At 34.6% G+C, this 22,885-nt stretch overlaps 1 protein-coding gene across 3 annotated transcripts in view; it reads right to left on the reverse strand.

Moving 5' to 3' along the window:
- Positions 1 to 22,885, reverse strand: part of LOC128217011 (plexin-A1-like) — a 107,829-nt gene that overhangs the window by 54,516 nt on the left and 30,428 nt on the right. For all 3 annotated transcript variants that reach the window (XM_052923804.1, XM_052923801.1, XM_052923803.1), the window contains exons 3-10: positions 19,166 to 20,152; positions 18,634 to 18,855; positions 14,036 to 14,170; positions 12,786 to 12,901; positions 12,266 to 12,389; positions 3,016 to 3,145; positions 2,417 to 2,507; positions 2,005 to 2,134 (exon numbers count right to left, since the gene is read on the reverse strand). In XM_052923804.1, coding sequence (XP_052779764.1) covers positions 2,005 to 2,134; positions 2,417 to 2,507; positions 3,016 to 3,145; positions 12,266 to 12,389; positions 12,786 to 12,901; positions 14,036 to 14,170; positions 18,634 to 18,855; positions 19,166 to 20,125 — 1,908 coding nt within the window. In that variant the 5' untranslated portion in view covers positions 20,126 to 20,152. The remainder of the gene's footprint in view (positions 1 to 2,004; positions 2,135 to 2,416; positions 2,508 to 3,015; positions 3,146 to 12,265; positions 12,390 to 12,785; positions 12,902 to 14,035; positions 14,171 to 18,633; positions 18,856 to 19,165; positions 20,153 to 22,885) is intronic.

A 22,885-nucleotide genomic window follows, 5' to 3' on the forward strand; every position in this document is an offset into this window, starting at 1 on the left:
CAGCCGAGAACAACATTGTTACTTGTTTCCAAAACTGTACACAGGGTCAAAAATGCATTGCTGTAACTTCAATAATAAGAAAGTACGTCAGAAGGTCACATTCAAGGTCATCCAAGGGAACCATTGATACTTGTTTGCAATAACTGTACAAATGGTCAAAGTTTTATTCCTGTAGCTTCAAAAATAAGAAAGTAGGTCAAAAGGTCACATTAAAGGTCATCCAATGAAAACATTCATGTTTGTTTTAAAAAGTGTACACATGGTCCAAATTTAATTGCTATAGCTTCAGAAATGAGAAATTAGGTCAAGAGGCCACAAACAATATAATCAAAGTACAAAATAAATATTTGTTAATAAAAGAGTGCCAAATTGTATTGATGTAGCTTCAAAAATAAGAAAATAGGTCAGAATGTCACATTCAAGGTATGCATAGACAACATTGATAATTGTTTTCAAAACTTTAAAATATGGTCCAAATTTCATTGTTGTACCTACAAAAATAAAAAGTAGGTCAAGAGGTCACCAACAAGGTCATCAAAGTGCAAAATAATTATTTGTTTTCAAAATTGCACACATGGGCCCAAATTGTATTGCTATAGTGCTAAAAACAAGAAAGAAGGTCAAAGGGTCTTAGTCAATGTCATCCGAGAATAACATAAATATTTGTTTCCAAAACTGTACACATGGTCCAAATTTCATTGCTGTAGCTTTAAAAATAAGATAGTAGGTCAAAAGGGGTGGGGCCAGCTTTGGCCCTAGAGGCATCATTGTAACTGTCTTGGTAGAGGGCCATCATATGATGCTCTAACAACAGATATCAAAGGTATCAGGCTAGTGGTTTGAAACGATAATGTTTTAAAAAAAAAAAAAAAATAAAACATTTCCCTATATAAGTATACCTAACCTGTGAACCCCGGGACATGGCCAGTAATGACCCCAGCGGCATTTGAACAAACATTCACAAGCAATAGTGTTCATATGTATGCACAAACGACGGACACATCTGGTCTTTGGCCAATAGAGCTTAAATGGCCCTTCGCCAATAAAGCTAAAAAAATCAGCCAATCCCTTTAAACTATAATTTTGATCTTTTTTTAACAAGGGCAAGGGAGAGTTAAAATAAAACCAACTGCACAAACAAAACACAAGTTATCTCTCTTTAATCCTTGACTTGGCTATCGCTTTGGCTAAAAATAGCATTTTTATACTTCAATTATCTAGTCATGCATGGATGAATATGGCTGTTGTTTTTTTAGTGAACCGAGCTCTGATGGACATCTTACTACTCTACAAGTTTTATCTAGATCGAGAAAACGAAGGTCTGAAGAATGAAGACTGTATCGTGTTCACAAGCAATTGTTTACAGACGTACAGATGCACATACGTCGTACACCACGTCATCACATTAGCTCTCCTGGCCTTTTGCCAGTAGAGCTAAACATTACCAAAGTTATATAAGATCCTTTAAGATGTTTCAGACATACTGGGCGGATATGAAAGTGTGACAAATGGACTGAGAAACAAACAGACTCTCAATCTCCTCCAAAATAGCATAAAAAACATTCTTAAAACAATAACAACAAGAATTATACAAATCTATAACCGTTCTCTATAAGATGTTACAAAAGGCAAACTACATCAGCATATGCCTTCTCGATTAAAACACATTATTCTAAGAATGACCCAGAGCTAACTAAAACTCGTCTGCTTTTTTCTAAACACTAAAAATAAGGGAATGACTGAAATTAAGTTATGCCAGAGTGATAGGACTTGCAATTATACATACAAGTATGCATTTGTCACTGGAAACAACTGTACCAAGTCTCAGTAAAGTATCTTTAAATTTGTAAGAGATTTATATCCAAGATTAAAATATATGTATAAAGCCACTATAACCCAAGGTCATAGCAATACCAAAATTATTTTTCTTCAAACAAAAGAGAAAAAATAAAGTGACACACAAGAAAACAATTTGTTTGTCCTTCCTCAAAAATGCTTTCATACCGTATTTATCCCTTGTAGACCTTCACAAGTATCATTTATATTATCTGTAACTTGTTTGCATTCTCCTTTGAGTGGACACCAGACACAGTCCTCACTCGCTTCTCCAGATATATTAACGCATTCGCCACATCTAAAACGATTAGGTTTGTGTTAGATAACAGTCCACCAATGTCAGTTAGTGTTACTAAGAAATGTATTTCAAAATTTAAACATAAGGATTGTTTTATTTCTGCAGTAAATTTGTTATAAATAGAAGATTTAATAGAGTTTCTATTAAGTTAACCAAACTCTTTTTTTGACAATACTTTTTTTTAAAAATCTGCATCTTACACAGTATTGTTAATGTCCACTCTGTTAAATAAAATAAGGTTATGGTGTTTTATTTACATTTCCTGTATATAAACATACTTACTTTAGTACTTTAGAACAGTCGTAAAATAGAAATTTCTCCTCAGCAATCACAGTAGTGTTCACTTTGAACTTCAACATTTCATAACTATGCTCTGTAAAAAGTTTTGTTTTTTTTTCATTAAATTCATGCAAAAAACAAAATGCTTGTATAATCAAATATATCTGGATTCAGATTAATTTTAGATTTAAACATACTTGAGAACTTCAAGGCTTAAGTTGAAAGTTTCAATAAAACTTTAATATGACCACTTCCTAAATTCAACGTAGTGCACTGGATGTTTATTAGCCCCTGCTATGATGGCCCTTACCAGATGAGATTAATACCCCAGTTTAGATAAAAAAAACAACTCATGGAACACTATTGGACTTGGCCATTATAATATAGCCATTAAACTAAACACATATAATTTGGCTTTATGCGGTTAAACTAAGGCAATAAACAGGGGACACGTACAAGATTAACATACAAGACAATCTAAAACCCAGGCCATACAAATAAAAAAAACATTTAATCATTCAGAATCTACATAAATTTTTATGCTCCTGCAGTCCTTAATCATTTCCAAAATTTCCTTTTTTTTAAAAAGAAACGAAGCAAACCTGTTTTCATGCGAAGTTGACAACTGAAAATCTCTCCAAACTGTTGCGCATTTACTTCTTCAGTGTCTCCAAAGCTACATTTGTATTCAGATCCTGATTCCGTTGGCAAATATGGGATGCTTATGTTTATCTGAAAACAATTAATGTGTGCTGAGACATTTTATAATAAATAAAACAAAAGGGTCAAGATTGCACTTTATCCCTCACCGGAGTTCAATTTCATCCTTGCTCTAAAAATTTCTAAAATTACTTAAGGGAATAAATATGACTGATTCTGCCAAAGTTGTTATAGATTGGACAAATGTTTGTAAGGTAAAATCGGAAAAGAGGATTTTATTTTTTATAATAAAAGGGCAATAACTGATCCCGCACGCCTGCACACAGCAGTTGAAAATATAATATGTCATGTAAAAACATGTGATACAAATATACAGTCGAAACTCGTTGGCTTGATATCTCATGGCTCAATATTCTCCTGGGCTCAAACCAGATTTAAATGACCGATTTTTTTTACTCTTTGTTCATATAAAATTCGATCAGATGGCTCGATATCTCAAGGGTCAATATTTCTCCACGCTTGTTGTTATATTAGCAGTCCAGTGTAAGAATTTCACACTCTGTTTTGTTTGCTTGGGTAGATGTCATTTTTGCGGGTTCAGGTAAGACTTTCACACCTTGATTTGTTTGCTTGGCTTCATTTAGCACAACCCCAGTAAAAATGTCAGTGGAATACCACTGTATTCCAGTGGAATACATAAATACACTGGTATTTCAATGAAATACCACATAATACCAGTGGAATACAAATGCATTTCAGTGGTAAACATATTTACACTGGTATTCCACTGATAACCAATAATCAGTAGTGGTATGCCATTGGTCAAATTTATTTCAGTTGTATTTCCAGTGGACTGGATTAAGAAAATTAAGATAATGAATGAAATTAAATCAGGTTAAGTGCTAAATGTATGATAAGATATAAGGGTTAGTTTGGATTCTGGTTACATTATTAATACATGCTATTCTTTTGGTCGACAGGGGACACAGTAGGCCCCTTTGCCTTAGGGATGTACTCTGTTGATAGGCATTATAGGGGGGCTGGTCCTCTTGAAGCTTGTGGGAAATAAGCATTTTTAGTTCCAAGATTGCATTTAAACATATCTTTTCTAGTTGTTAATGCACCAGTCAGACAACTGTGACCCCTCCCCCCGCCCGGGGCCGGGGTACACACCAGGTTTTGAGAGGGGAATGTGGTATGTTTACCTTTCTAAGTGTTCATCAACTTCATTGAACAGTTGTTCAGTGATATTTGGCTCAAGAAAATTTCTTAACAAGATGTTGAAAAACAAAGGAAGAATTTCTCATAAACAACTGGTTCTAAAATATTTTTTGAATTCATTAAGAAATAGTTTTCACATACAACTTCTGTTTTTGTGACCATGCTGTATATATATATATATTTGATAGGCTTTCATAGTCCTTTATATGATTTGGATATGATATGGAGTCTTTGGTTTGCGATGACGTTGATGTGCCAAACAGTAGTTTTTAATCGCCACTATTAGACAGCGTGAAAATGTTACACATTGGCTGATAGCTGGTAAGATCATTAATATATGTGATTTCTATCATCTAGAGCAATTCAAAGTCCATTAGTTGTCTTCATTACAGACAAAATTTGCAAACACAGCTGAACAAAAACAATAATCCGCCATTTTGAATTGAAACGGAAGTACATTTCTGCAGACGATAATGAAAACTTTCAATTTTTATGAAGGTCATTAAAATGACCACGTTGGCAAACTGTTGAGTTTTTACCTGTCACTAGTACATCATTGTTGAATTAAATTGGTTTTGACTCCTTACTGAATGTACAATGTTATTCAATGATAATATAAAGTGACTGTAATTTCTGGAAAAAGCATGTCAACCGTATAAATTATATATTATTCTTATCAAAAAATCATTAACACTTATATTAATTTGGCTTCATCATTTTGAAATGGTTTTACTTGTGTCATACTTTCATTTGATGGGAAAAGAGACAATTTAAAGAAGTCGCGAAAATATGTGACATTTTAGAATTTACGCTATGTGTCTGCATTCATTTAATGTTCTTGGGTGATTGGGTGAAGAAAACATGTCTTCATCATAATTGTTTATTATATTCACTAAAATAATTGTCCATTTTAGACTCAATGGAGACAAGTAATACACAACCAGTTATGCAGCTACTGACAGCTATGTGACGAAAGTGAGGATGTCAACCTTTCCCGTTACCGTTACGCCTGACCCCTGATCACTTTGCCACCCTACAGAGCCCCAACACACCAACATGTCCTGTACAATTTCTACAGGGGCCTCACTTGTTTATGACACTAGAGTAACTCGTAAGGTAGTTCTGGCTTCCATAACGTTAATGTTGATATTTTTTTACGTTTACTACACATTAAAATTATGGCGTAACCCCCATACCAAACTCAACCAGAATCAACCTAGTATGATGATGCAATTGAATGACTCTGCAATCACATGACCGTGATGACGTCCATGAATTCTATTTATAGCACCAGATTCACATTGTTCATTTAGTTAAAACCAATTGCAGTAAGGTAATACCTTTTGATAAGCAAAAACAATTTATTCCAAATTTGTTATTAGTTATTTACTAATTATTCGAAATAGAAAACTGAACTCCGCGAGTCGGATGTGTCGCCTGACGAATTATTTACTGTCGACATTATAGCTGTTAGATTGGCATTTTATTCATTTATAGACAATGCTGTTGCCATTTAACTTTCAAGTGTAGGTGGCATTTGATAGTTTACGAGATATGCCACGGACAAAACCGAAGCAAGAAAATTAACAAAGGGCAATAACTCTAAAAGTATGGCAGCAAGAGTAACGGTTCTTGTGCACTGCACTGGCCCTCAATGAGATCTGTCTAGCTATTAAGTTTCAAGTTGATACCTCTTATATTCTTTAAGATATGCCCCGGACAAAACAAACAAAGGGCAATAACTCTAAAAATATGGCAGCAAGAGTTACGGTTCTTGTGCACTGCACTTGCCCTCAATGAGATATATCTACCTATGAAGTTTCAAGTTGATACCTCTTATATTCTTCAAGATATGCCCCGGACAAAACTTTAAGCTTGAAAATTTACAAAGGGCAATAACTCTAAACATATAGATGCAAGAGTTACGGTTTTTGTGCACTGCACTTTCCCTCAATCAGATATACCTATGGAATAAGTTTCAGGTTGATACCTCCTATAGATTATGAGATATGCCACGGACAAAACCGAAGCAAGAAAATTAACAAAGGGCAATAACTCTAAAAATATGGCAGCAAGAGTAACGGTTCTTGTGCACTGCACTTGCCCTCAATGAGATCTATCTAGCTATGAAGTTTCAAGTTGATACCTCTTATATTCTTTAAGATATGCCCCAGACAAAACTTGAAGCATGAAAATTAACAAAGGGCAATTACTTTAAAACTAAGAAAGCAAGAGTTACTGTTATTGTGCACTGCACTTGCCCTCCATGAGATCTATCTACATATGAAGTTTCAAGTTGATAACTCTTATATTCTACAAGATATGCCCCGGACAAAACTTTAAGCATGAAAAATAACAAAGGGCAATAACTCTAAAAATATGGAAGCAAGAGTAACAGTTCTTGTGCACTGCACTTGCCCTCAATTAGATCTATCTACATATGAAATTTCAAGTTGATACCACTAATAGTTTAGGAGATATACCCCGGACAAGCGAAAATGGGACGCGGACGCCGCCGCCGCCACCGCCGCCGCCGCCGCCACCGCCGCCGACGCCGCCGACAAAAGTAACCCCTATATGTCGTCTTTTCAGGCGACACAAAAATAACAGGAAAATAAACGCTACATTTGTGAGGTCAAATGTAGGTCACATGGGTATTTCCTGAAAATCTTGTTATCACGTGAAAATTTGAGCACAACTATGACTTAGTTATGGAATGCTTATAATCAGATTTATTTAAATGATAAATCAACTATCTATAAAGCGTTTTTTGGTTTTGAAAATGTGTTTGTGAACTGCATTTTACTTCATTTACCTGAGGATATAGTTATTTTGTTTGTACAATGCATACAAGTGAAAAAACAGCTTGACATAAAAATGTCACGAATTCTGGTAGGGTTTGGATACGGCGTTCTCTTCAGCGAACACGTCCAAAAAGGTAATATATAACAAGTTTTTTTCTTGTTATGAAAGCGTCAAAGTGGATCTAGATGGAACCAAATATATATTTGACAGAAGTGAGTGTAGCTGTTAATACAAAGTCATATATTTATTTATTGTTTCCCGGGAGGACCCATTTCTCTCAAACATAACCATTCTACTACGAAAGCAATGCCGATTTACTGTCATTTCTTGCCATATGACTCAATAACTTTACAGTCGATCGCACATAGTTTACTTTTACTTTGAGGCTTATATGAATCGTCCTGTACCTACAATTAATACTAACAAAATTTGTTTCAACTGCATAGTGAAACTTCAATGTGAACAGCTTAAAATCTCATCAATTTTATAATCTTCTGGAATTAAAATAAATTTAAATTGGCCTTATTTAAAGAAAGAATACTTTATTTATGTATATTAAACTAACTTCTTATCATCAAAATTTAAATTCAATGTCATACATTTTTCAGGGAAAACAGACTTAAAATAGAGGAAGACAACCGCCATTTGAGAAAGAAAAAGAGGACATGGGTGATAACTATTACTGCACAGCAGTATAGAATCAAATCATCTACCAACTCCATGTTAGTTGCTGTGGGCATCAACATTGATACAGATGCAATTTTGGAAACTGTTCAAAAATACGTGTTACACTATCTTAACTAAAGAAGAAGTGAAAAACTGTTCCTGTATAGTGAAGGAATGGTTTACACAACGTCATGCTAAAAAAGTTTGGCAAGTTGCAGTGATAAAATAAATCTGAAACTTTCACATCAACCCTAAAGAAGAACATCTAAAAAATCATCATCTACAATGATTGCATCATTTGGCAATGTGTATATACTCACAACAGTGTTATGTGTCATAAAAAGTGGTAATGTTATAAATGGACGCCTTCCTGACAAAACCCATAGAACTGTCATATTTTGTAATGATTAGTCTTGTTTCACTATAACTTCTTAAACCATTATACAAAAATTACGAATTAGTATTATTAATGAATGTGTGTTCAATTGCATTACTTAGTTTTTTAATATCAAATGTTTTTGTTCTGTAAGATTTTGTTTTGTAAAGCTGTTGTTTAAGCTGACATGGAAGTAAATATGTTGGCAAAATTTGTACATGTATATGTATTTGCTTTTGTATCTGCTCTTTTGGAATGATTTGTATTTGAGCTACTTTATTCCAGGGGTAATTCCACTGAAATACCAGCGGTAAACTTTTAGTGAAATACCACCAAAATTTACAGCTGGTATACCACTGAAATACCATTGGTATACCACTGGCATACCACTGGTATTCCAGTGGTATACCACTGACATTTTTACTGGGGAAGGTGCATATCAATTGAAATTGCTTGATTGGTATTATAATTATCATCAAATTTAAATGGTTATACTGTTTGAGCAAACATGCCATCACTTTATGTTCTGTCTCTAATTGTTATCGTTATCTGTGTATACATTTTAATGCATTTTGATATTAAGGCGACATTCACATAAAATATTGCGCTGAATACTTTTCTCAGTGGATAAATTCTTACAAATTTCAAATGCTGAGCAATCTAGAGAAGGACCCAATACAACCGGGGGGGATATCTAGATCGGCAACCTCAAAGGTTTCTGCCTTATGAACTAAACTTACTGTTAAGTATTATCCTGATAATATGAGGCCATATGGCTGTTGAGAGTGGACGAAATTCTAAAAACCAAATTGCAGAAGACTTCAGCATTCCGCAGAATACTCTTTCAACTTGGTTGGAAAACACAGACCAAATTAAAGCCAGATTCCTCACCGCTATAATAGAGCCCTAATGTAGGCTACCTCTTCTCATGCCGACATATCGTAGCAAATAACAAACGAGGTAAACGTGCCTTTTTGTAACGAATCAAAGAACAAGAGCCATCGTAAGACAGCCCACTCGACTACGCTGCTTTGACTTAGAAGTGAATACAATAACGATGTAATATTACAAAGTTTGGTCTCTTTATGTCAAACCTAACTAAAATTATTCAATAAAAAAGGTGACTTTGATGCTGACCTCCCACCAGCCTGCCTGAACAATGACGCAAGTCATTCAAATATCTTGATTTCCCTTTATGCAAATGTGGTTAAGAATATACAAATATGCCTTTAAAAAGAAATTAAAAACAAAATAAAAAAAAAATCCAAAAAAATCAAGGGCCATAAATTGTATTTATGGTTAAAATGGAGTTATGTTTATTGTTGTAAGATGGTCGTAAATAATTTTGAATTTTATTAAGTGCATTGAATGAACGGTATAGAAGTTTTTTTATAAAAATCCCAACTTGCCCTTAACTTTTTCTTGCCTAAAACTTTAACCTAAGTCAATCAGGGGCCATAACTTGTACTAAGGATATGGAGTTATGTAACCTCATTGGGTGATGGTCCTGAACAACTGTGTGAAGTATTAAGTCAATTGAATGAAAGGTATAGAAGTAATTAATAAATATCCCAACCTGCCCTAAAACTTAAACCTAAGTTCCATAGTCAATCAGGGGCCATAATTTGTATAAAATATAATATGGAGTTATCTAACCTCATTATGTGATGGCTCTGAACAACTGTGTGAGGTATTAAGTCAATTGAATGAATAATATTGGAGTTTTAAGTGAAAATCCCAACTTGCCCTAAAACTTTAACCTCCCCTAAAACTTTAACCTAAGTCAATCAGGGGCCATAACTTGTATTACGGATAATATGGAGTTATCTAACCTCATTGTGTGATGGCCCTGAACAACTGTGTGAAGTATAAAGTCAATTGAACAAAGGGTATAGAAGTTATTAATAAATATCCCAACCTGCCCTAAAACTTTAACCTAAGTTCCATAGTCAATCAGAGGCCATAATCAGTGTAAAGAATAATATGGAGTTATCTAACCTCCTCATGTGATGGCCCTGAACAACTGTGTGAAGTATTAAGTCAATTGAATGAAGGGTATATAAGTGAAAATCCCAACTTGCCCTAAAACTTAAACCGGACGCCGACGCCGGGGCTAGTAGTATAGCCCACCATTTCTTCGAATAGTCAAGCTAAAAAATCACATTCTGTAAGCAATCCCGCTTGTCTCGATATTCTTGGGGCTGAAAGTATTTTGGCCGGTCCCTAGAATATCGAGCCAATGAGTTTTGAATGTTCAAATTATGTCTTTGTTTAAAAAGTTTCAAAGCCATTTAAAGGCCATAGCCCTTATATATATTTAACTTGAAATTATATTACTTGTCGCAAATAAGCACATTGTTACTTTGATAAGTCCATAAATTTTGAAGTTGATATCTTCAATGATCATAAAACAATCAAATAATTCAAAAAATATATGAAAAAGGGTCACCAAAATAACATTTCTGTAAAGATAATTTAAAGTCGGGCAAATGGTTTCTGAAGAAAAGATTTTCAAAGTTCGCCATAGAGACATATAGAGGTACATAGTCCTGCCCCTTCCAATAATGTTTTGTTTTTTTAATTCAACAGGGAATGAAATAATTTGACAGAGGTTGTTTTTTTTTTAAATCGGGGCAAACGTTTCTTAAAAGATTTCCATATAGACATTCATAACAGTAAAAATGGCGGCCATGTTTTTTATGAACCAACATTGGGTGACGACATTCGATAGAGGAAGATTGATGAATGACTTAATGAACATTTCTAAGAATTTATTTTAAAATCAGGCCAGCGGATTTTGAGGGAAAAGTTTTTTAAATTGTCCATATAGTGAATAGTAGCCCCGACCCCTTGCTGCCAGGTTTGTATACGAATCAACATGGGGTGATGTAAATTGATAAAGGGTCAGCGGTTTCTCAGAAGTTTTTCTTTTCAGTTGCCATGGCAACCAGAGTCCTGCAAAGAACCAATGCTTTTGAAGGAATCTTGAAGGGAGCCACTCAAGGACCAGTCCTGTGAAGTTTGGAAGTACTCCAGTGGTTTATGAAGAATTGTTGTTTGAAGGAAAATGTTGAGGAACTCAATAACATTTCTGGATGATGGGATTATTCCTTCTAGAAGTCACACACTTATTCAAAATCAATATATACACATGTATAACAAACCTCAATTTTGACTTATAAATCTTAAACTACTTACTAAAAAATGGATTTATAGAAAATATTAATAACTGATAAAAAATTTGTAACCATGTATTTAATAGCAGAAAGCGCAAATATATTTAATAATCTCATACGGTAGAAATACGTATGTAATTATGCAAATTAAACTTGGTAACCTTCATAAGAATTATTGTTTACGACATTTATTCATCCTTTTTTGAATAATTTAACATAACTACATGTATTAATATTGTTAAATCTTATTTGGGAGTAAGAGTGCATCTTTAAAATATTTATATGAAAAACTACAGAAATCTCCTAAATCATGCCGTTATATTTGTTATGCTCGAAAACATAACCAATAGCTCCCTCCCTTTAAACCGCTATATTGGTCCCGACAGAGGGATGAAGGACAATAACCCGATCATGCTGAGCACTTTATGCTCAGATGAGCTAAATATGACATCAAAGATTCATGATGTTCTTATTCTACAAAAGTTAAATTAGAAAAAAAGCTTATTTCTGTCTGTTGAAATTACCAGCTGCATTTTGAAAGATGCAAACAAGAGCGCTGTGTTTGTCTATTGTTGGTGTTTAAAAGATTATGATCGAAGTTTTTGCACAACAATAAGGATTCAAATGATGTTGACAAAGGTGATCACAATATCTCAAAAAAAATTCTATGAAAGACAGATAGGCATAACACTTTTCCTTTTATTCGCAACTACTCTTATTTTTCATCTATGTATAAACAGGAAATTGTTGGCCTCGATTTTTTTTCAAAGTCATTTGTTACGCATCATAAGAATTAATACAGACAAAAACTGAACACTAAAATAACGGAAACTGCACAACGTATAACAGATTCAACTTCACATGACTACATAGTAGTCGGTTTACAAGCTTTACAAAGCTTTTGTTGGTCTGTTATATTGATTGCTAACTAAAACTATATTATCTTACTGTAACATTCGATGTTGAGTGGTTTATTGAGACTGCTTTTGGATGTAGATTTGCAGACAGACATGAGCCAAGAGGGGAAAGCCAGTGATTCTTTTTAGTGCTGCATTCGGATTTCAAGGTCACTCTGAAAAACAAATAAGTTATATAGGATAAAAGTCATAAAAGGTACATTACAAGAGATGCAAGGGTTTTTTATTACAAAACCACAAAAACTAGTTGACAACGCTCATCTTTTTTCATCTATGTTTAAGTCAACCTAGAAGTAGTAGTTTATTTTGCATTTAATAACAGGTATAGCCGATAACAATATAAGCCTGATCTGTGATGATCACTGTCTCTGGTAACATGTGTAAAGTCTGTTTAATTGTTTCCCTAGTTTAAAATATTTGCACAATTTAAGTGTTTTTTTTTTTTCAAACAGACAAGCCATATTAGTAGAGCATTGAAAAATGCAAACAGTCAAAGATGCAACCATATAAATAACGCATTTTTGTGTATATTTGATATCAAAATGCCCTACCGTTGTTTAAACACACACCATCCACAAAGAGGGTTCTTCCTTCCGCTAAAATCAATTGTTTTGCAATCGGTTCCTTCATAACTATTACAGTCTTCTTCAGTTCCAAATTTTTCCACCTTAAATAAGGTAATCCATCCATCATTTACACAAGAAATTGCTACCTGTTAAGTTTCATTTTAAAGGTACAACATGTTTAGTTTCAATAATAAGTTATTGCCAAGAAATTTTTATATATACATTCAGTAAATTAAGAAACAAATTAATAAAATTGCGATATAATCTTGGTAAAAAATATAACCTCTCTTTAATAATCATATTATTTGTAGCGTCATTATGGTGTTATAAAAGAATGTAATCCATGAAAAAATAATACAATGGTTAATCAATATAAATTAATTATAGAATTTTTTTCGATGTTTAAACTTTATATAATGGAATTTAAAATCTATAAGTTAGGGTTATAGATTAGAGCTGTCCACTAGTTATCTTTTGGCTAATTTGCTTATTCAAATGATTCTAATTATTGGATAAATATTGACCATGATTGCAATTATTAACCATTTTAGCTAACTTTAACAAACTATATAACTTCCACATTTTATGCATTTGGCTGCTACTGTTCACTCCATGAGATGGTTGTACTCAATTAACTTCATTTAAGTTGCATGTTTTATGTAAAACACAAGATTATATGTGTTGGGTCCTTATTAACTAGTGCTATCACTAGATGTGACAAGTTACCAAACAACACGACCTCCTAATTATGTAATAAGAAGTATCAATAAGAGTGATGTATCCTTTTTGAGTCTCAAGTAAATGGCCCTTATGTTTCGTTTGTACAGTTGACATCAATACCCTATAAGCATTTAAAGCTATGGCGACAATTGAAAGTGCAATAACTCTAAAAATACCATACAAAAAACAATGTTTATTTGTCAAAGCTCTTCTCCCCAACAAAGGAAATATGTGTATGAATTTTAAAGTCAATACCTAAAAAACATATGATTAAAAATACCATACACAGAATAATGTTTCTTTTGCAAACCACTTCTCCTCAACACAATCAATATGTATTTTATTTGTATAGAAGTTTGAAGTTAATTCCTCAAAAACAAACGAAAATATTGAGAAAAATATACTTACATAGAGCCCCCACCACTTGATGGCTATGAATGTATTTGTTGTTTTTAAAACTAACTTAACTAGTCTACAGAAAGCATGCTTCAAGTCTAATAATTTTGTATACATACCCCCTTTGAAGTCATTACAAACAGGGAATGGTCTGTTTCATTTTTCTGATACAATGCATTCACTTCATCTTTGTAGCCAGTTAATGTCACATTAAAGCTATGATATCTCAAAAGTTTTCCATCATCAAGCACATACTGTAAACAATTAAATAAAACATTAAAATGTAATATTTTCAATATTTAATTCCACAGTCCCTTAATGTCAATTTAAAACTAGAACTCCACAAGTCGGATGTGTCGCCTGACGAATTATTTACTGTCGACATTATAGCTATTAGATTGGCATTTTATTCATTTATAGACAATGTGCTCAAGGTGAGCTAAAAAAGTGTGCAAGGTAAAGTTAAACATGAAAATTAACAAAGGACAATAACTTTAATATGGAAGCAAGAGATACAGTTTTTGTGCACTGCGATCCCATTCAATAAGATCTATCTATCTATAAAGTTTCAAGTTGATAACTGTTATAGTTTTCGAGAAATGCCTCGGACCAAATTTAAGCTTGAAAATTAACAAAGGGCAATAACTCTAAACATATAGATGCAAGAGTTACGGTTTTTGTGCACTGCACTTTCCCTCAATTAGATATACCTACCGAATAAGTTTCAGGTTGATAACTCCTATAGTTTACCAGATATGCCACGGACAAAACCTAAGCATGAAAATTAAAAAAGGGCAATAACTCTAAAAATATGGCAGCAAGAGTTACGGTTCTTGTGCACTGCACTTGCCCTCAATGAGATCTATCTAGCTATGAAGTTTCAAGTTGATTACTATTATATTCTTCAAGATATGCCTTGGACAAAACTTTAAGCATGAAAACTAACAAAGGGCAATAACTCTAAACATATAGATGCAAGAGTTACGGTTTTTGTGCACTGCACTTTCCCTCAATCAGATATACCTACGGAATAAGTTTTAGGTTGATACCTCCTATAGTTTACCAGATATGCCACGGACAAAACCTAAGCAAGAAAATTGACAAACGGCAATAACTCTAAAAAAATGGCAGCATGAGTAACGGTTCTTATGCACTGCACTTGCCCTCAATGAGATCTATCTAGCTATAAAGTTTCAAGTTGATACCTCTTATATTCTTCAAGATATGCCCCAGACAAAACTTTAAGCATGAAAATTAACAAAGGGCAATAACTTTAAAACTAAGAAAGCAAGAGTTACTGTTATTGTGCACTGCACTTGCCCTCCATGAGATCTATCTATATATGAAGTTTCAAGTTGATAACTCTTATATTCTACAAGATATGCCCCGGACAAAACTTTAAGCATGAAAAATAACAAAGGGCAATTACTCTAAAAATATGGAAGCAAGAGACACAGTTCTTGTGCACTGCACTTGCCCTCAATTAGATCTATCTATATATGAAGTTTCAAGTTGATACCACAAATAGTTTAGGAGATATACCCCGGACAAGAGAAAATGGGATGCGGACGCCGCCGCCGACGACAAAAGTAACCCTTATATGTCGTCTTTTCAGGCGACACAAAAATAAACAATAAAATATATATATATATTAAAGGCAATATAGGTTGATTCAAACAAATAAAAAATAGTTTATTCAGGCATTATTCGTGTTTAACGCATTTGACATGAATGGTGAACACAAAAAGAAATGTTTATGGTTCTGGTATAGATAAAACTAGAGGGCCAATAAGGGCCTCATATCACTTACCTGATTGGACAAAGGGTTATAAAGTTATTGATCGGAGAAAATATTGGACCCCACCCCACGTCTATAGGTGAAACTATAATAATTTAACCAGGCTTATTAGAACATGAAAGTTATGTATTTGTTTTAAAAGTAATAAAGGGCCAAAGTTATATAACCAGTCACAAAAGAGGACTTTGTTGCTGTAAATAAGTTCATAAGGAGTAAATAAGTTCATAAGTTTGAAATGTATACCTTCAATAAAAGTAAAGACGCGCCCACCCCCCACCCCCCTCCCTGAGCACCATATTGTTAGTAAGTGTGAGGATAGAAGGCAGACTCTTTGACCTCAAAATTCATAGGTAGTCATCAACTAGTCACCGCCAACTCAATTGTCAAGCTTTAGGGCTATGGGTGCAGGCATAGTAGAAATATCACACATACACACTTTTTGCATTCAAGGTCACTCTGACCATGACCTTTGACCTGATGACCTCTAAAATTGAAAGTGGTCATCTACTGGTCAGGCCCTACCAAAAGTCAATTTTGAAGGTCATGGGTGCTGGCATTGTAGAGTTATCACTCGAACAAACTTTTCACATTCAAGGTCATTGTGACCTTGACCTTTGACCTGATGACTCCTAAAATCAATAGGGGTCATTTACTGGTCATGACCAGCCAAGTCAAGTTTGATGATCTTAGGTTCAGGCATTGTTGAGAATCTTTGTTAACCTTTTTGCGTTAAAGGTCACTGTGACCTTGACGGTTAGATCAATGACTCTTAAGAGCAGTAGGGGTGATCTACTGGTCAGGCCCAACATTTATGTCAAGTTTGATGACCATACATCAAGGAATTGTCCAGTTAACAGTCCGACAAGCTTTGGTCTACCAACGGACCGACCGACAGACCGACTGACATGTGTAAAGCAATATTAACAAGAGATGTTTGTCAAACATTACGCCCCCTCAGAGCATCATGTTGTCAGGATTATATGGAAAATTAAATGAAATATGCTTGGACTGAAATGACAGCTGATATTGTCACTGACATTGGATACCGTTGAGGCAGTATTAAGATTATGACCAATCAAAGTGCGAGGATAGTGTGTAATGACCATGACCTTTGCCTCTATGACCTCAAAATCCATAGGAGTCATCAGCTGGTCACCAAAACCCTAAATGTCAAGTTTGAGGGCCATGGTTGCAGGCATTGTCAAGTTATCACACAGATAAACTCTTTTTGTTCAAGGTCACTGTGACCTTGACCTTTGACCTGATGACCCCTATCATCTAAGGGGTCATCTACACTTCGGACGCAACCCCAAGTCAAGTTTGAGGGCCATGGGTGCAGGCCTTGTCAAGTTATCACTCAAACAACATTTTCGCAGACAGATCACTGTGACCTTGACCTTTGACCTGATGAATCCTAAAATCAATAAGGGCCATCTACTGGTCAGGCCCAACTTCCATGTCATGCTTGATAATCATAGAGATATCACTGAGAGAAGAGTTGTTAACTCTTTTGTGTTAAAGGTTACTGTGACCATGACCTTTGGTCCGATACCCCCAAAGTCATTAAGGGTCATCTAATGGTCAGGCCCAACCTTCATATCAAGTTTGAGGACCATAGGTCCAGAAATTGTTGTGTTTGCTTTCAAGGTCACTCTAACCTTGACCTTTGAACCCTAAAATCAATAGGGGTCATCTACTGGTCAGGCCCAACCTCCAAGTTAAGTTTGAGGGCCATGGGTGCAGGCATTGTTGAGTTATCACTCGGACATCCTTTTATCATATAAGGTCACTGTGACCTTGACCTTTGGCCAAATAACCCCAAAAATTAAAAGGCGTCATCTACTGGTCAGGCCCAACCTCCAAGTCAAGTTTGAGGGCTATTGGTGCAGGCATTGTCGTGTTATCACTCGGACATGCTTTAAAATTATTTTACCTTTAAAGGTCACTGTGACCTTGACCTTTGCCCCGATGAGCCCTAAAATCATAAGGGGTCATCTACTGGTCAGGCCAAACCTTTATATCAAGTTTGAGGACCATAGGTCCAGGAATTGTCGAGTTTGATTTCAAGGTCAATGTGACCTTGACCTTTGACCCCTTATATCAATAGCGGTCATCTACTGGTCAGGCCCAACCTCCAAGTCAAGTTTGAGGGCCATGGGTGCAGGCATTGTTTAACTATCACTCGGACAACTTTTTACCATTCAAGGTCACTGTGACCTTGTCCCTTGGCCCAATGAACCCTAAAATCAATAGGGGTCATCTACTGGTCAGGCCCAACCTCCAAGTCAAGTTTGAGGGCCATGGGTGCAGACATTGTCATGTTATCAATCGGACAACCTTTTACCATTCAAGGTCACTGTGACACTGACCTTTGGCCCGATGACCCCCTAAAACAATAGGGGTCATCTACTGGTCAGGCTCAACTTCCATAAAAGTTTGATGACCATAGGTCTTGGCATTGTTGAGTTATCACTCGGACAAGCTTTAAAATTATTTTACCATTAAAAGTCACTTGTGACTGTGACCTTGACCTTTGACCTGATGAGCCCTAAAATTGATAGGGGTCATGTACTGGTCAGGCCCAACCTTCATGTCAACTTTAATGACCATCCGCCCAGGAATTGTTGAGTCATCACTTGGACAAGCTTTGGTCTACCATCTCACATATGCACAGTGGACATTTTTTTCGTATTGGTCTAGCTAAACCATATGCCCTTTAATAGCTGGCCATCATTTTATTTAAAGGGAACATACTGTTAAAAGCTACACTGTGTACAAAGACAAGTCACACAAAACTAAAATAATAACTCTGTTTTGAACCAAAGCAAAAATGGATATATTATATTTATGTGCAGGTCATAGGCAGAAATAGGGTGTCATTACATTTTTTAGAGTTATGATAACTAAGAAATATACAACCTTTATGATTGATGGTTTAAACCCAGCAACATTTCTGGTTCCTGCTACAAGAACAGGAATTCCATTGACCACAGTGGACTGTAACTTGGTGATCCAGCCATCAGATAAGCTTGTAGAGGCATCACAATCTAATTCAATGGGATTTCTACCCTGAGCATAAAACGTGTTTATAAGTTCATCTTCACATCGGAACTCGGATGATAAAATATCTGCCACAGTTGTCTAAAAAAGAAAAAGAAAAAATATTAAAATTAATTCCATGCAAAGGTTTGAAAAATCACCTTTTGCTCAAAAACTGTCACCATCAAGCGGCATTATTTTAATTGAAAATACACAAATTATTAAGATGGCTCCGAAGAGTTTTTAAAAAACAGCCTAAGAATTATTAATTAATAACTAATTGTTTGGGTCATAAAATTAAACATTGCGTCATATAGCTTTAAGTATACATTCATAATAACAATTTTATACTCATTCAAATGTCATACAGACATATAGCTAGTACATGTACTAATTATATACACTGTTATACCTCATTTGATAGATTATATATTATATCCTCCTTCAAATAGTGATCTGATTCATCAATACCAGAGCCAGTTTTGTTCACAACAAATTTAATTTTAGCTTGATTAACTTCTTCATTGATTTTATCAAAGCTTATTGTACATAAAATGCTTCCAGAGTCAGACACCAATTGTTTTGTAAAAGCTGCAACAAAATGCAAAGTTCGAACATCTGTTTGTAATAATGCAACATCTTGCAATATGTTGTAAACAACACCTTTGTGTGAACATGACAGAATTGTATCGATGTAGGAATGCATGCTGGCATCATTAGAACAAACTCTGATTATTTTGGAGACCATTTCCCTTGAGTTTTTGTGCCTTTTCTGGTTTGTAAAAAAGTAATTAAATCCATTCTGTTGAAACGCGGCTTTGAATTTAACAGAGTAATTTCCTAGAAAAGTAAAAGTTCCACCACCAATACCAATGCTCCTAAGTGTAAAATTAGTATACAAAGTCTGAAGAGCTACCGATCTGTCAGACATGGCAAAAGGAATGAAACTGTTATCATCAACAAATGCCTGCACTGGTGAAGAGAGTGACACTGGAATAGTAAAATCGTCATTGCCACCTGAACCACTTCTCTTTATTATTGTGTTCAGATTTCGTATTCCACGAATTTCACATCTTCCTTCATTCGCTGTTCCACATGTTATCAACTGATGTTGTTGCTTGTTCAACAATAAAACCTTATTATGGTTTACGTCCACACAAAGATCTACGCAAGTAGAGCCATTTTGAATCACACTGAATTTTTTTTCATCGATTTCTAAAAGTTTGTCCATAGCTCCTATGAACAGAGATCCATTGTAGTACAGCATGTTTGATGGATTGTTTAACACTAAGTTGACCGGTGGACGAATTGATGTACCAAAATAAAATAGACAGAGTAGAAGGCAAAGCTGAAGTGCAATCTGCAGTTCCATGTTTGGTGACTTCCAGTATTGAGATATCTGCAAATAATAATGTTTACAATGATAATTTACATGGAAGGGACTTAAACACTTAGTCTTGCTTCATTTTTCAAGGGGTACAACTCAATCATTATGAGAGATAAATTTATAGGTATTGCTCTGCATTTCCATATAGCACTGGTATGATAAGTACTAAATTTTAGGAATTTATCTTGAACACTAATTTAGCTATATTCAAAGTTAAAGCTTAAAAACTTAAAGATAAATGATAACAACAAAACAGATGAGTTCATAAAACAAGAGCTGTCACTATGCCGCTTAGTCTTAGAAGTGAAAACAATTATGTAATATGTGCCTGTGAAAAGCAATCAAAAAATCTAATTAAAAAGTAAACCCGAACCCTGATGTGACAAAACCTTTTTTTTAATGATTGGCAGAAGATATTCAGTTTCAACTGCTTTCTTCTATTTTTTGTAACAGTGACCTTTATCCTAAGAGCCCCAAACACAATCCCATGGAAGACATCCATAAACTCTTCCTACATATCAAGTTAAGTCACAGTATGTCAACCATTACTAGTATTATTTAGTACCAACCGGTAATCTATTATTTTTAGTAACAGTGACATTGACCCTAGGGGGCCAAAAGGCAATCCATTGAAATGTCTCCATAAACTTGTCCCATATACCATGTTTGGTCACAAAATGTCAACCAGAACATTAGGTATTCAGTACTAACCATTTTTCCATTTTTAACAACAGTGACCTTTTTAAACAATAACTCTTGGAACCCAAAACATAATCTCCGGAAAGATCTCTGGAAAAATCTTCATATAAACTAAGTTTGGTCGCAGTATGTCGACCCTTACTTAAGTTATTCAATACCAACAATTTTTCTATAAATAGTAAGTTTGACCTTAACCTTGATCCTAGGGGCCTCAAACGCAATCCCATGAAAGGTCTCCATAAACTCTTCCTATATAACAAGTCTGGTCACTATATGTCAAACCTATAGCTAAAAAAATTGATATAAAAGGTGACTTTGACGCTGCTCTCCCAACAGCGTGCCCAAACAATGATGCAAGTAATTCTAATGATGGTTTTCCCTTTGTGAAAAAGATGGCCTTTATAAAACTTTGTGCCATAGACTTGTTGATAATTAAAGGGCAACAACAGGGATTTAGCTTCTCTGACGTATTATGCCCATTCACATTCTCACTAAAGTTTGTGATGATTGGACAAATGCTTAAAAAAATTATTGATAGGACAAGAGCAATTTATGGTAATTTTAATAATTAAAGCGCAATGACACTCAGGTATGCTAATTTTCAAACACCTTCATACACATTCTGACAAAATTTGGTCATGATTAGACAAAGGGTTCAAAAGTAATTGATCGGACTACTTACTGGATGGTGCCTGTCTGCCCTTCCATGCACCATAGGTAGAACTATTATATGTCCAGTTTTTTTAAACAGGCGTGTAAAAACATGACAAATATATATTTGTTTAAAAAGATACAACAGGCATTATATCTCTTACAATATTTAGGTTGGATTTATATAGCTTGTCACAAAAAATCACAATTTACTGTGAATAAGTTCATGAAGTTTGAAGTTGGTACCTTCAAAGACTAAAAAAACAATGAAATAACAATAAAAAACAAGAGGGCCCTGAAGGCCCTGTATCGCTCACCTGATCCAATTCAAGTGTGAAATAAGTGTTTTCACGGCGAACCCAATTGTGACAGGGGTAGGGAATAAGTGTTTTTCAGGGTGATAGAAAGTGCAACGAGCGGGGAGTTAATTAAAACAAATTTAGGACTAGTTTTCAATGCTACATGTTAAATATTAAAGTTGAGGGTATTACAGTTTTAGAGAATTTGAAATATCAGTCTGGTGGTCTGCTTCCTTAGAAAGGACGCCTACTTGTCTTTGTTTGTACATTTTTATTTTCTGTTCTTGTTATGGTTGGAGTATAAACATGAAAATTGTTTCATTTAATTCAGAATGTATTTTAGCAGTGAGTGTAATCAAAACATTTGTTCTACATGAAAACATTGAAAACTTATTAGGCCACAACAAATTGATCATTTGTTCGTCGGATTTGCCGCACCCAAAATTCGAAAAACGAAAAAAATATAAAAAAAAAACATTTTTTGTGCCCAAATATATTATTTGGCCGCGCCAATTATTTTTTTGTATACTTCTGAATTTCCTCTATTTTCTGAATTTCTTTTACTTAAAATTTAAACCTGCAACGTCGACTTCGTCTTTTTTTAAGGTATTTCCATGCTTTACTTTCTTCGCGAGCAAACTTTCCTCGTGTCAGGACAAATTCAGGTCCGGGTAACTGCAAAACAGCGGATATTTTTTGACAGTCTTTTTTGTCGGGCATATTTTGCAGGACGCAGTGTTGTTATTTATTTCCGGTATTAATTTTCAGGTTACTAAATCGGTTTCGTAATGTAAAATACACGTTTTAAGTGAAAATCAGTGTCATAGTCAATGGATTATAGTCTTCAGTAAACAACAGCAGTTTCACAGCGTCGAAGGCAATAATTTTCTATATGTGTTAGTTTAAACATATTTATTATGCAGAAAAACAACAATACAGCATTTGTTACAAACATATAAAATAAAGGATTGGAACGGTAGAATTAACTAATAAAGTTCCTTTCCTTGAATGGTTATTTGCAATAGTATTAAATACAGGTTTTACTAAATAAAGGATTAATATGATAACTCTCAGAGTAGTAAGATGATTTTAGATA

This window comes from Mya arenaria, chromosome 14 (genome assembly GCF_026914265.1).
Source record: "Mya arenaria isolate MELC-2E11 chromosome 14, ASM2691426v1".
Taxonomy (NCBI): domain Eukaryota; kingdom Metazoa; phylum Mollusca; class Bivalvia; order Myida; family Myidae; genus Mya; species Mya arenaria.